General features: G+C 41.2%; 1 protein-coding gene across 2 annotated transcripts in view; it reads left to right on the top strand.

Moving 5' to 3' along the window:
* The window catches only part of LOC106602765 (F-box only protein 41), a 110,449-nt gene extending 99,628 nt beyond the window's left edge, over positions 1–10,821 (top strand). For both annotated transcript variants that reach the window (XM_014195607.2, XM_014195608.2), the window contains exons 12-14: positions 948–1,106; positions 1,523–1,638; positions 3,133–10,821. In XM_014195607.2, the coding sequence (XP_014051082.1) occupies positions 948–1,106; positions 1,523–1,638; positions 3,133–3,195 (338 nt within the window). In that variant the 3' untranslated portion in view covers positions 3,196–10,821. The remainder of the gene's footprint in view (positions 1–947; positions 1,107–1,522; positions 1,639–3,132) is intronic.
* Positions 10,822–12,311: the final 1,490 nt, after the last annotated feature.

Genomic DNA, 12,311 nt, shown 5'->3' on the forward strand with positions numbered 1-12,311 from the left:
ATGATCAACAACAAACTTGACAGAGCTTGAATAATAAAAAGAATAAAGTGGAAATGCTGTACAATCCATGTGTGCAGAGCTCTTAGAGACTTACCCAGAAACACTGTAATCACTGCCAAAGCTGATTCTAACATTGAGTCAGGGGTGTGAATACTTATGTAAATTACATTATTTCATTTTCAATGAAATTGCAAACATTTCTAAAAACATGTTTTCACTTTGTCGTTGTGGGTGTTCTTTGATGATGGGTGAGAACATTTGTTTTAATCAATTTTGAATTCAGTCTGGTAACACAACAAAATGTGGAATAAATCAAGGGGTATGAATACTTTCTGAAGGCACCGTATGTGCGCTAGTGTAAGGTAGTGAGTGCACTGTTAAGGGAATAGGATGCCATTTGGAAATCAGCCATTCTGATCGGTTCACACTCATCCTACCATCTAGGGCGAAACATGATGAAACACTATCCCCAAGCTGTTGAATTGAATCATCTCAAATATATCTGAGATTATCATACAAATGGTAGAAACACGGTGAACACACTGTTTTGGTTTTGTAGGCTGGATATGTGCGCTTTCGCTATGACCGTCTCTCTTTTAAACTTATTTAGGTCGCATTGTTAAGTTTTATTTTCATGTAAGCAATGCTAACACTTCAACCCATGAACAAACGTATATCAATATGTGGTGCTTTAGACTCTGGATAGGCTCTTTAGATATCTTACCTAGCACTTGAAAAACAATGGAGTAGCACATACCAAGCGTCCTGTCCAGGGGTTGAACTTGTGCTTCTAGCTGCCTCACGCTACAGAAACGGAAGATACTCTCCTGCCCTATGGGCTGTTCTGGTGCGGTCAATGCTACTTACTTACATACTACCGACTAAGTTGTTGGTATCAAAGGCATCTCAATCTCCTTCTCTCCTCCTCCCTCTTTCCCCCCCTGCAGCGAGGAACTGCATGCGTCTGCAGGTGTTGGAGCTGGACCATGTGAGTGAGGTCAACCAGGAAGTGGCAGCTGAGGTGTGCAGGGAGGGTCTGAAGGGCCTGGAGATGCTGGTCCTCACCTCCACCCCGGTCACCCCTAAGGCCCTGCTTCACTTCAACAGTGAGTACACCCTACTACACTGCATAATACACTACATAGAACACTACTGGGAGGGTCTGGATGTTCTAGAGATGCGGGTCCTCACCTCCACCCCTAAGACACTGCTATACGTCAACAGTGAGTACATCCTAGACCAGACCCAGGTTCAAATAAATATGTGCTTTATTTTCACAAAGGAACCAGTAGAACAATCCCAAAAGTGAAATCCCTGCCCATTTTAGTCTTCCATTGCGCAAGCAAGGGCTCAAAGTGTTGCGTAAGCACCATTTTTGAACCCAGGTCTGCACTTTTGTCATCCAGTCAATCATTTCACATCTACACAAGTGGCTAGGGCGTAGGGTCGAGGGGTCTATTTGGAATTGGGTGGCGAGTCTGCTGCTTCCGTGTGAGGGTTGTACACAATCTCGCCCCTCCAGGTGTGTGTCGTAACCTGAAGTCCATCGTGGTGCAGATCGGTGTAGAGGACTACTTCGAGGACCCCAATAGCCCTGAGGCTAGGAAGCTCTTTGATGAGATGGTGAACAAGCTGCAGGTAATTATAACGGAGCTTTAACTTCCACTTCAGAGACCACATCCCAATGCTCTTAAAAATAATTGCATTTAAACAATCTTAGATCATTTTTAAAAGGGGGTGTAATACACGTAATAAGGGGGGGACCCAATACTATTAAAACTTACTCTGGATCAGTTCTTTGAGGGCAACTCCTAACTATGCCACTCCAAACAATTTCCTGTCTTTGGGTTCTCTCCTGCCCACAGTATACATGTAATGTATATGACTAACTCTGTAGCATCCTTTAGTGATGGTTCGGTGGGTGAGTGAGAGTTGTCTATTATTACAACTCAACCATACTCAACCGTACATGACTCAAGGAAGGCCAGTTCAGCTGGTCGTCTGAGGAACTGAGGAAATGGAATAATACAGCTGCTTTCTGAAGAGAGGAAGCGGGGCACGCCCACGACGGGCGCCACTCAGAGGTTAAGAGGAAGAGCGCTTCGATATTTGCACTCGGACTTCGTCTACATTTTTCTCTATGGGCCCTGGTCAAAGTAGTGCACTAAATAGGGAATAGGGTGGGCGTGTGAGCCTTCCCTCCTTCTGTGAGTCAGTGTGGAAGGTGTCCCTTTCTCACTGGCGGATGCTGTGCTAGATTGCTCATAGCCGTTAAGTAACTAACTCCAGAGACCTAAAAGTGTGTGTGTGTGTGTGTGTGTGTGTGTGTGTGTGTGTGTGTGTGTGTGTGTGTAATTTCGGCACTGTTCATTTGTCATGGCTGTAGCCAGACAGGGGAGAAGCAAAGCAAACATTTAGTCAAACTCAATAAACCCTCGAGGGGGAGAAACCTATGAGTTGTGTGTGTACTGTACAGTCAGTGAAAACCTCTATAAAGAACCAGCACAATCATTCATTTCTTACGCGTGTACATGTGTGCACGCAATGGTCTACAAACTGAGTTATATGCTTACTTTTCTGTATCTAAATACAGATTCTCCCAGATTCTCTTAAGCATATTTTTAGGTTCACACATTCTTAATAGGGCTATGACGATATCGGCATCGCAATATTTTTCCCATGGTCGAAAACGCAAAGCAGACCGAACTCTTTTTTTAATTTTTATTTTTTCGTTTTTAAAACCTGCTGTATGTAAAATGTAGTGTGTTAATAGTTTGGGAAATAAGTAAATGTGACTCGGGATGACGACGTATTGATGTTTGTTTCCAACATTAGGGCTGTTTTCCTAAAGAAGTTGAAGCCGCTTTGCGTTTTGCTTCCTTGCCATGATACTAACGAGTATCGCGATGCTGGTATCGTCACCGGGCCCTAATGTTTAAATGCACTCACTCAGATAGATAGAAATAGATTGAGGCATGCTCATTTACACACACCTTTTTGATGGTTCAACGGCCTCTACTGTGTGTGTGCGTATGCACAATGGTCTACAAATGAAAGAAGTGATGTTGACTTTTCTCTGCATAAATGATTGTAGTGGTCTAAGCCCTCCATCCATCCCTCCTTACCCTCCAGGGCTTGAAGAAGAGACCGGGCTTCTCCAAAATTCTGCACGTGAAGGCGGACATCCTCTGCTAACCCCTTTCACCACTCAGGACCCCCCCCAAAGAAGGGTCGGCCATTTTGTTTCCAGTCACACCAACAGAACAGACCCTGTCATTTGAAACCCCTTGACGTACCAGTCAGCCAACACACACACACAACTGAAGAGGAAATTCAGCAACTGTTGGAGAAAGTGGAAGTTGATAAACATGCTGCTTTTTAGTTAAAAATAAAAACCAATGTGTTTTCGGCCCTTAGCCTTGACTAAAAGACAGACACAGACACCACAGACAGATAGATGCTCCATAGACCATTACAATGCATTACAGAACAGAGGATAGACAAGACAAGAGGCCTGGTTAGGCCTGGTTAGGGCCTGGTTAGGTTAGGTCCACACCTTACCCTGGAGCATACAAACCCAGTGGAGATTCTCATGAAGGGACCAAACCCTCCTTTACCATAGATATGTACGAGAGCTCATCCCTTATCTTTTCAATGGCTGCTTTTTTGACCAAATGGGCAGCAACATTGAGGGCTAACTCCATTTTAAAGTAGTACATTTTGTGTGTCCTCTATCCAACTTTATGGTGGGGGTAAAGACATCATCAGGCAGGTAACAAGACCAGGGGCCCGTAAGTCTCCGCAAAAGCATACAGGGACCCTGCCTGTGAGTTTCTGACCTGGCAAACGGATTTGAAACGTAAACTCAGCAGGACTATTGGACTTTGTAGATGCTGTAATCTCGGCGGCCATTTTGATTTCAACTGAGAAAATAGCTGTAAGCAGGAGGACGGATGTCATGAAAGAGCAGGCTCTCGTTCTCTCTTTATTCACTGAGAGCATTGCAGAGAATGTGTCTGGGATGCTTTTTATCAAGATGCTAAACAGTTAGTTAAAATAGACTCCCAACCTGTGTGTGTGTGTGTGTGTGTGTGTATGTGTAAGGGAGGGCAATACATGACATACCAGCTGCAGACTTGGTCGAACATAAAATGAGAAGATATCTTGTCACCTTGAGAACATTTTTATTCCAAGGTCTTTATTGGCCAATCAGCCACTCCATGGTGTGGTCGCCATGGGAACAGTGCAATATTGAACACTAGGTGCATCCTTAGCATGATCATCAGCCGAGCACCATCTCTCGCACAGCCTTGGATTTTTCAGCTGTCAATTACTTTGGTCTGTGGAACTCTTACGGTACCAATAGGCCGGTTGGTCCATAAGGCAGCTACTGTTTTATGTTTTTAAACGGGGTTGCAAATGAATTCATTATGCCTCTATTTCAGAATTGATGGCATTCACAGAACGTGTCTGTTCTATCTTCATTTCGTAAAATGGTTTCTCCAGTGTGCCACTAATCTATAGGAGTGTTGTAAAGGCAGGCGTTAACCCTATACTAGCCACTAGCTCTGTAAGCTGCAGTGAATTACATGCATAAGCTACATCCCAAATGCACCCTATTCCCTATTTAGTGTAATATGTTTAGCCAGGGCTCATAAGGCTCTGGTCAAAAGTAGTGCGCTGAATAGGGTGCCAGTTGAGAAACGGCTATAGTCCTACATCCAGTGCACGCAAACCACAACTTCCATGAGCGAAAAGTTGCTGATTGTTGATTGACATGATGCCATTTATATGTTAAACTGGCTATAAACATAATGTATAATACATTTATATATGTTACAGCCGTTTATTATGATATATATATATATATATATATATATAACGCTGTTGTATTTACAGCCAGTACACCGGAAGGGCTTCTTATTGCCCGCCAATTACATAGAGTTGGATAGAGGGCACATATTTGGTTCTTTGCCACAATGGCTTCATAACTGTGCCCTCTATCCAACTTTATGACCAGTTGCGATTTGTTCGATGTCATAGGTCAGCTGACTCTCTGGAGCCCTCTGCTGAGCAGGATGACTCGTGCAACGACACACAGCTGGTGGAGAAGTAGGAAGTGTCTCTGGATGCCTCCCAAATGGCTCTGGTCAAAGGTAGTGCACTATATTGGGAATAGGGTGACATTTGGGATGCAGACTTGATCTCAATTGCCTCAAAGTCCTCTTCTTGTTTCTTCATCTGCACTGATTGCCTTGACAAGTGAAAACAAAATGGTGGAAGCTCATAGTTAGGCTGTCTTACACCTGACCAGTTATTTTTGCTCAGTGCAATGATGGGAGAAGAGGAAAGAGTTAGCCTGTATGGATCCACTCGCAATACTGTAACGTTAATGCATTCAAGCAAGTCGTTGAGCTCAGGCAACAATGCACACCGACCCAAGCCATGCACCCACCCCAGGGAGGCATCTCAAGTCTAATGTGGGCTCCTTCTGACAGAAGACAACAGTTGGAAGCTGATCCTCTGGTAGGCTTTGACTTATCCTTTGTTTGTAGGTCATTGTAGATAAAGGAAACGAGAGAAAGCCATTTTTAGACCATTGAGATGCAGCCCGTGTGCTGCTTCCCCGTTTAGTTTTTTCAATGGAGAGATGTTTAGTGAAGTTGAGCACCGAATTCTGTTCTAAGTTACGCGCTGGTTTGTTTTAGTAGTGCTAGCCTGACATGAACACACACACACTACAGTGGTTTCTCATCTCTCCATGTTCTCTTCCAATACTGAATATTGTACTGCCTTGCCCCTCAGAGATTGAAAATGGGTTTCAAGTAAAAGGTGTTTTTAAAGTCACTGTCACAATAGAGAAAACACAATGCACTTGTTTATTTACGTGTGCTCCAAATGGCTCCCTTTTCCCCTGTATAGTGAACTGCTGTACGTTAGACCAGGGCCCATAGGGCTCCGGTCAAAAGTAGTGCACTATATAGGGAGTGGGGTGTCATTCGGGATTCAGCTTTAGGGGGTTTTCAGTTCCTGACAATCTTGTCTTCTTTTAGACATTAAACACTGTACATAATGTTGTTTATAATATAAAAAGATTACTGCATTTGGTGTTATAAAAATGAAGGTCATACGTATAAGTATTAAGAGTCTACAGGTGTCCATTCTGTAAGTTTTTTTTTTTTTTTCTTCTCCAAAGTCGAAATGAAAGATTCAGCTACAGTAGCAAGAAAAAGCATGTGAACCCTTTGGAAATACCTGGATTTCTGCATAAATTGGTCATAAAATTTGATCTGATCTTCATCTAGGTCACAACAATAGACGAACACAGTCTGCTTAAACTAATAACACACAAGCAATTGTACGTTTTCATGTCTTTATTGAACACACCGTGTAAACATTCACAGTGCAGGGTGGGAAAAGTATGGGAACCCTTGGATTTAATAACTTGATTACCCTCCTTTGGCAGCAATAACCTCAACCAAACGTTTTCTGTAGTTGCGGATCAGACCTGCACAACGGTCAGGAGGAATTTTGGACCATTCATATTTACAAAACTGTTTCAGTTCAGCAATATTCTTGATGTCTGGTGTGAACTGCTCTCGAGGTCATGCCACAGCAGTATCTCAATTGGGTTGAGGTCAGGACTGGGCCACTCCAGAAGGTGTATTTTCTTCTGTTGAAGTCATTCAGTTGTTGATTTATTTCTGCGTTTTGGGTCGTTGTCCTGTTGCATCACCCAACTTCTGTTGCGCTTCAATTGGCGGACAGATAGCCTAACATTCTCCTGCAAAATGTCTTGATAAACTAAGGAATTCATTTTTTCTGTCTACGGTAGCAAGCTGTCCAGGCCCTGAGGCAGCCCCAAACTATGATGCTCCCTCCACCATACTTTACAGTTGGGATGAGGTTTTGATGTTGGTGTGCTGTGCCTTTTTTTCTCCACACATAGTGTTGTGTGTTCCTTCCAAACAACTCAACTGTAGTTTCATCTGTCCAACAGTGCTGAACTTTCTCCATTTATAGACAATTTGTCTTACTGTGGACTGATGAACATCAAGGCTTTTAGAGATACTTTTGTAACCCTTTCCAGCTTTATGCAAGTCAACAATTCTTAGGTCTTCTGAGATCTCTTTTTGTTCCAGGCATGGTTCACGTCAGGCGATGCTTCTCGTGAAGAGCAAACTCAAATTTTGTGAGTTTTTATTTTTTTAATTTTTTTTTATAGGGCAAGGCAGCTCTAAACAACGTCGCCAATCTCTTCTCATTGATTGGACTCCAGGTTAGCTGACTCCAATCAGCTTTTGGAGAAGTCATTAGCCTTGGGGTTCACATACTTTTTCCAATGTTTAAATGATGTATTCAATATAGACAAGAAAAATACAATAATTTGTGTTATTAGTCTAAGCACACTATGTTTGTGACTTAGATGAAGATCAGATCAATTTGATGACCAATTTATGCAGAAATCCAGGTAATTGCAAAGGGTTCACATGCTTTTTCTTGCCACTGTATATTATGTATAAACGGTAGTGTTGAAGTTTGCAGTCGTGTGCTATAGATGCTTTATATTCAATGTTCATCAGAAATGTGCTATAGAGATGGACATTATTTAGGAAAGAAAGAGGATAAAGATTATTTGAGCTATTTATTTCTATAAAAAGAGGTCTATAATGTTGGCATGTTTGTTCATGCATCAATCATCACGTTGCCTTTAACATATTCTGCTGTAGTGGCTGTAGTTATAGATTAATATTTAAAAAGATTTTAAGATTGCTTGCAAAAGTTTATGCTGTATTTTATTTTTAATACGTCTGTTGCACTAGTGGGGGAAAAAAATAAGAAAATACTGATATTTAATATTAGTGCTGTTTGTTAATGTTTAAAACGCTTTCTCAGTATTTGACATATAATGATGCACTTTTTTTCTAGAGCGCTTTTAGAGGTTCTGTAAGAGTAACAAAAATCACACTTCAGTCAGTCAACATTGTCACGCCGTTTCCATGGTTTCCTCTGTCGTGTGAGCGATAGGTTGGTTTCTCTCTTACATAGTCGTGATGATTGGTTGATTTGTTTAAACTGAATGGCCAATTAGGAGCAAGAAGGTAGATCACTTCATGACCAGTAGCCAATGGCAACGGAGAGTTTTTAACATGTCACACAATGCAGACCCTATTTTATCGCCTATATCTGCCATTGGCTGTTGAAGTTTATGGTTGAACCCATGGCCAACCTGGTTCAACTGCATTTCAAGTCCTGTTGAGGTTAATTGTACACCAACATGACCTTATGATCGTTACCAGGTAATGGCGAGTCTAACTATGTTTGTGTACTCTGTGTTTGTGTTGGTTTGCTTTAAAGCTTCTTATCCAAATTTATTGTGTGACAGAAGTCCTGCTGAAATTGTTTGAGTACATGTCCTGAAAACTGAATCAAATAAGAGAATGAGATTAAGAGTTGAAGAGGAGTCATTCTGACAAAAACATACTCTCTGTCTGGGTTCCCCAACTGGTGGTCCCGGGCAGGGATTTTAATTGCATTTTATTTTATTTCTGAGCAACAAAAGAGAACTTGGTTGGACATAAAGTACTGTAAAAACAACAATATATTGGCTCCAATTGATTTTCATTGAGGAAATCTGTTCCAAAGTATTCAAATCAAACTTTATTTGTCAAATGCGCCCAATACAACCTTACTGTGAAATGCTTACTTACAAGCCCTTAACCAACAGTGCGGTTCAAGAAGAGTTAAGAAAATATGTACAAAACAAATGGAGGGAGGGGTCAATGTGATAGACCGGTGGCCATTTAATGAATTGTTCAGCAGTCTTATGACTTGGGAGTAGAAGCTGTTAAGAAGCCTTTTGGACCTAGACTTGGTGCTCCGGTACTGCTTGCCGTGTGGTAGCAGAGAACAGTCTGACTTGGCTGACTGGAGTCTCTGACAATTTTATGGGCTTTCCTCTGGCACCGCCTATTCCCACGCATAATAGAGATATGTGATCGTATACAAATGTAAGCAAGGTTTGGAATGATTGTTTTAGTCAAATATACAGTACCAGTCAAAAGTTTGGACACGTACTCATTCAAAGGTTTTTCTTTATTTTTACTATTTTCTACATTGTAGAAATAACACATATGGAATCATGTAGTAACCAAAAAAGTGCTAAACAAATCAAAATATATTTAACATTTTACAAAGTAGCCACCCTTTGCCTTGATAGCTTTTCACACTCTTGGCATTCTCTCAACCAGCTTCTTGATGTACTCACCTGGAATGCATTTCAATTTACAGGTGTGCCTAAAGTTCATTTATGGAATTTCTTCCCTTAATGCGTTTGAGCCAATCAGTTGTGTTGTGACGAGGTAGGATTGGTATATTTGCTTATTTGGCAAAAGACCAAGTCCATATTAAGGCAAGAATACCTCAAATAAGCAAAGCGATACGACAGTCCATCATTACTTTAAGACATGAAGGTCAGTCAATCCGGAACTTTTTGACTGGTACTGTATCTGTTTGGCCTTACGGTAAATGTTTAGCCTATAAATGATTTGTAATTATCTTCTATCCCTCTGGCCATCCGCTCAAGAATAAAATCGGCCCGCGGCTGATTGTAGTTGATGATCCCTGCTGTATGTTCTACTACGAGGATCTTATCCATAGCTAAGATTCAATGTGTCTGTCGTTAAAGAGAGAATTACCCCAAATTACACAATGACACAGTTTCCCTTACCCTATAAGCAGTCTATTGACAAGGTAAGTCCATGCTTTGGTTTTGTTTACCTGGCCACTGCCACAGACTGCTTATAAGGTAAGGAAACCAATTTGTAATTTGGTGAACTATCCCGTTTTAATGTTTTTATGACTTGATTTGGTAACTTAGTCATTCCGAATATCAAATAATTTAATGATTCCCATGATCACGATTCCTTGTCGCAATTTTATTTTATTCATTTATTGTAATAAGTTGATACATGATGCTTTCATTATTTGTTATTTTCGAGAACCCTGGCCAATGTTTCCTATTGATACACACAAGAAAATAGTGTATCTTAATTTTTGCTCTTTCAAAGCCCAGCTCTGATTCATGGAGTAAGGTTGTTTGGGATATGGCCAATCCATTTTTGTCTGTAAAACAAACTATTCTACTGTGTCAGGCATTTGACTGCATTTTCCTAAGTCCAGCTTTGTGCCAAGATTTTATGTTTTTATCTAATATGTCTCTCTTGTCCCAAATGGCACCCGATCCCCTATATAGTGCACTGCTTTTGACCAGAATCCTGTGGGCCCTGATCAAAAGTAGTGCGCTATGTAGGGAATAGGGTGCCATTTTAGAAACAAATGTCTCAATTCTTATGTAATTAATTAGCCTGGATCCAGATCTGTTGCTACATCTTGCCATGTCAATGACCATCGGGATTGGCAAGATGGCACGAACAGATCCGGGACAGAGGCTAGCATTTTTTTTATTTTTTTTTTACCTCTTCTGCACATATTCCCTGTCTGGATGATTGTATTCTCTGTCCATTTGTCTGAATAGTATTTGAACTCATTACCTCAACACTTATCCGGGCAACTAAGTGTGCACATTCTTTCATTATTATTTTGGACAGTCATTGATATTCTGCTCATTAATGTACTATATCGAATATAGGTATGTCATGTTGGTATGACCAGGTTGATTCAAAACCCAAACAGTCGTTCCCACAACAGTGTTATGCCGTTCATCATCCCAAGACCATTGCAATAAATGAAAAGGTGTTATTTTCCCACTCATAGTCAAATTCATCCATTTCTTATCATCAATAAAATGGCTTAAATACATATCATTTGCTTTTCAAACAATTCAATTTTTTTTGTAGAATAAATCAATCAATGAAATGTATTTATAGAGCCCTTTTTACAACAGTTGTCACAAAGTGTTTATACAAAAACCAAGCCTAAAAGAAGCGGTTCTCTTTTAAAACCTCTTGATGTACTCCTAACAGACTGTTTCACCTAGGTACAGATCTAGGATCAGCTATCCCTTCCTCCAATCCTATCCTTAACCATTAGTAGGGGGAAATACTAAACTGACCTAAGATCAGTGTCTAGGGACAACTTCGCCCTACTCTATTTAAGCGCCCAATAAATGGACTTGAAGCATCCTATTTGTCCACTAGAGGGCAGTGTTGCTCCATTTACAAGCACAGTGGCCTAATGTTGGGCCTAGGGCTGTGCCTATGGTAGTTCACCTTATTCCTTCCTCTCTCTATTGGCTAACAGAACTCAAACCGGTAAAACATGCCAAAATCTAGTCAAGAGTATCATCACCCTTCACAGATGTATGCAACTGTGAGTTATTTGACATTTTTCCTAATAAACACCTGATGTGAGACTTCACATACTGAACATTGTGGACAGGTCACTCACTGTACTGTACCTACTCTAGAAAAGTATAGGGGCTCTATTAAATCTTTATCCATGAAGCATTACAGATTCTATGACACAAATTTAAAGGTCATTTCCAATTGAGCTGACATATGTCGTGTTTACTGTGAATGAGGTGTCCGCTAACGTGGGAACATTGCCTTTAAATTTAAATCGGGCTTTAGAGCTGAACTGCCGTGTTACGGACTGAATAGAGTCCTACGCCTCACACAACCACCTTAACATAATACATGTGGAAAAAGCAAGGCTCACACCCAATGTACAAATAGTACTATCGCTGCTGCTTTCGAGATTCTACAACATGCATGTGATGACGATTTAATGTGGACTGCACACATATTGTCCGCCACATGTCTAACCTTAACCTTTGATAGGCTAGATATCATTTATGTGCCACACAACTTACACCCGTCCAATCCTTCCATCATAGCCTAGGACAGTGGTTCCCAAACTGTGGGTCGGGACCGACTTTTGGGTTGCGGCAGGGTTCCGGATGGGTCACAGATGACGTTTTTTGTGCATTGTTACAAATATTTGTGTTAGTATACAGTCAATTCCTTAAGACCACATACTTTAAATTTACATTCAGTTACATGTTTTGAAGAAGAGGGTATTGTTAACTTGTCCATGTTTTTTCACCACTCAACCGGTATGTTGGGTCACGAAGGAAAACGTTTGGGAATCCCCCTGGTCTACGCTAGGGGTTGGTTCTGGACAGGACCAAAGGCTATAAACTAAAAGACAACCCAGCCAGACCACGCCACTCTGTGGTTGACCTTTGACCGAGTCACAAGGTTCTGACTGCAGGGGAAAGTAGGTGGAAGTCAAGCGACTGATAGTCTTATCTCACCTCTCGAGCCAATCCAGAGTAGACGCTACACAGT

The sequence above is a fragment of the Salmo salar genome, chromosome ssa04 (assembly GCF_905237065.1).
Source record: "Salmo salar chromosome ssa04, Ssal_v3.1, whole genome shotgun sequence".
Classification (NCBI taxonomy): domain Eukaryota; kingdom Metazoa; phylum Chordata; class Actinopteri; order Salmoniformes; family Salmonidae; genus Salmo; species Salmo salar.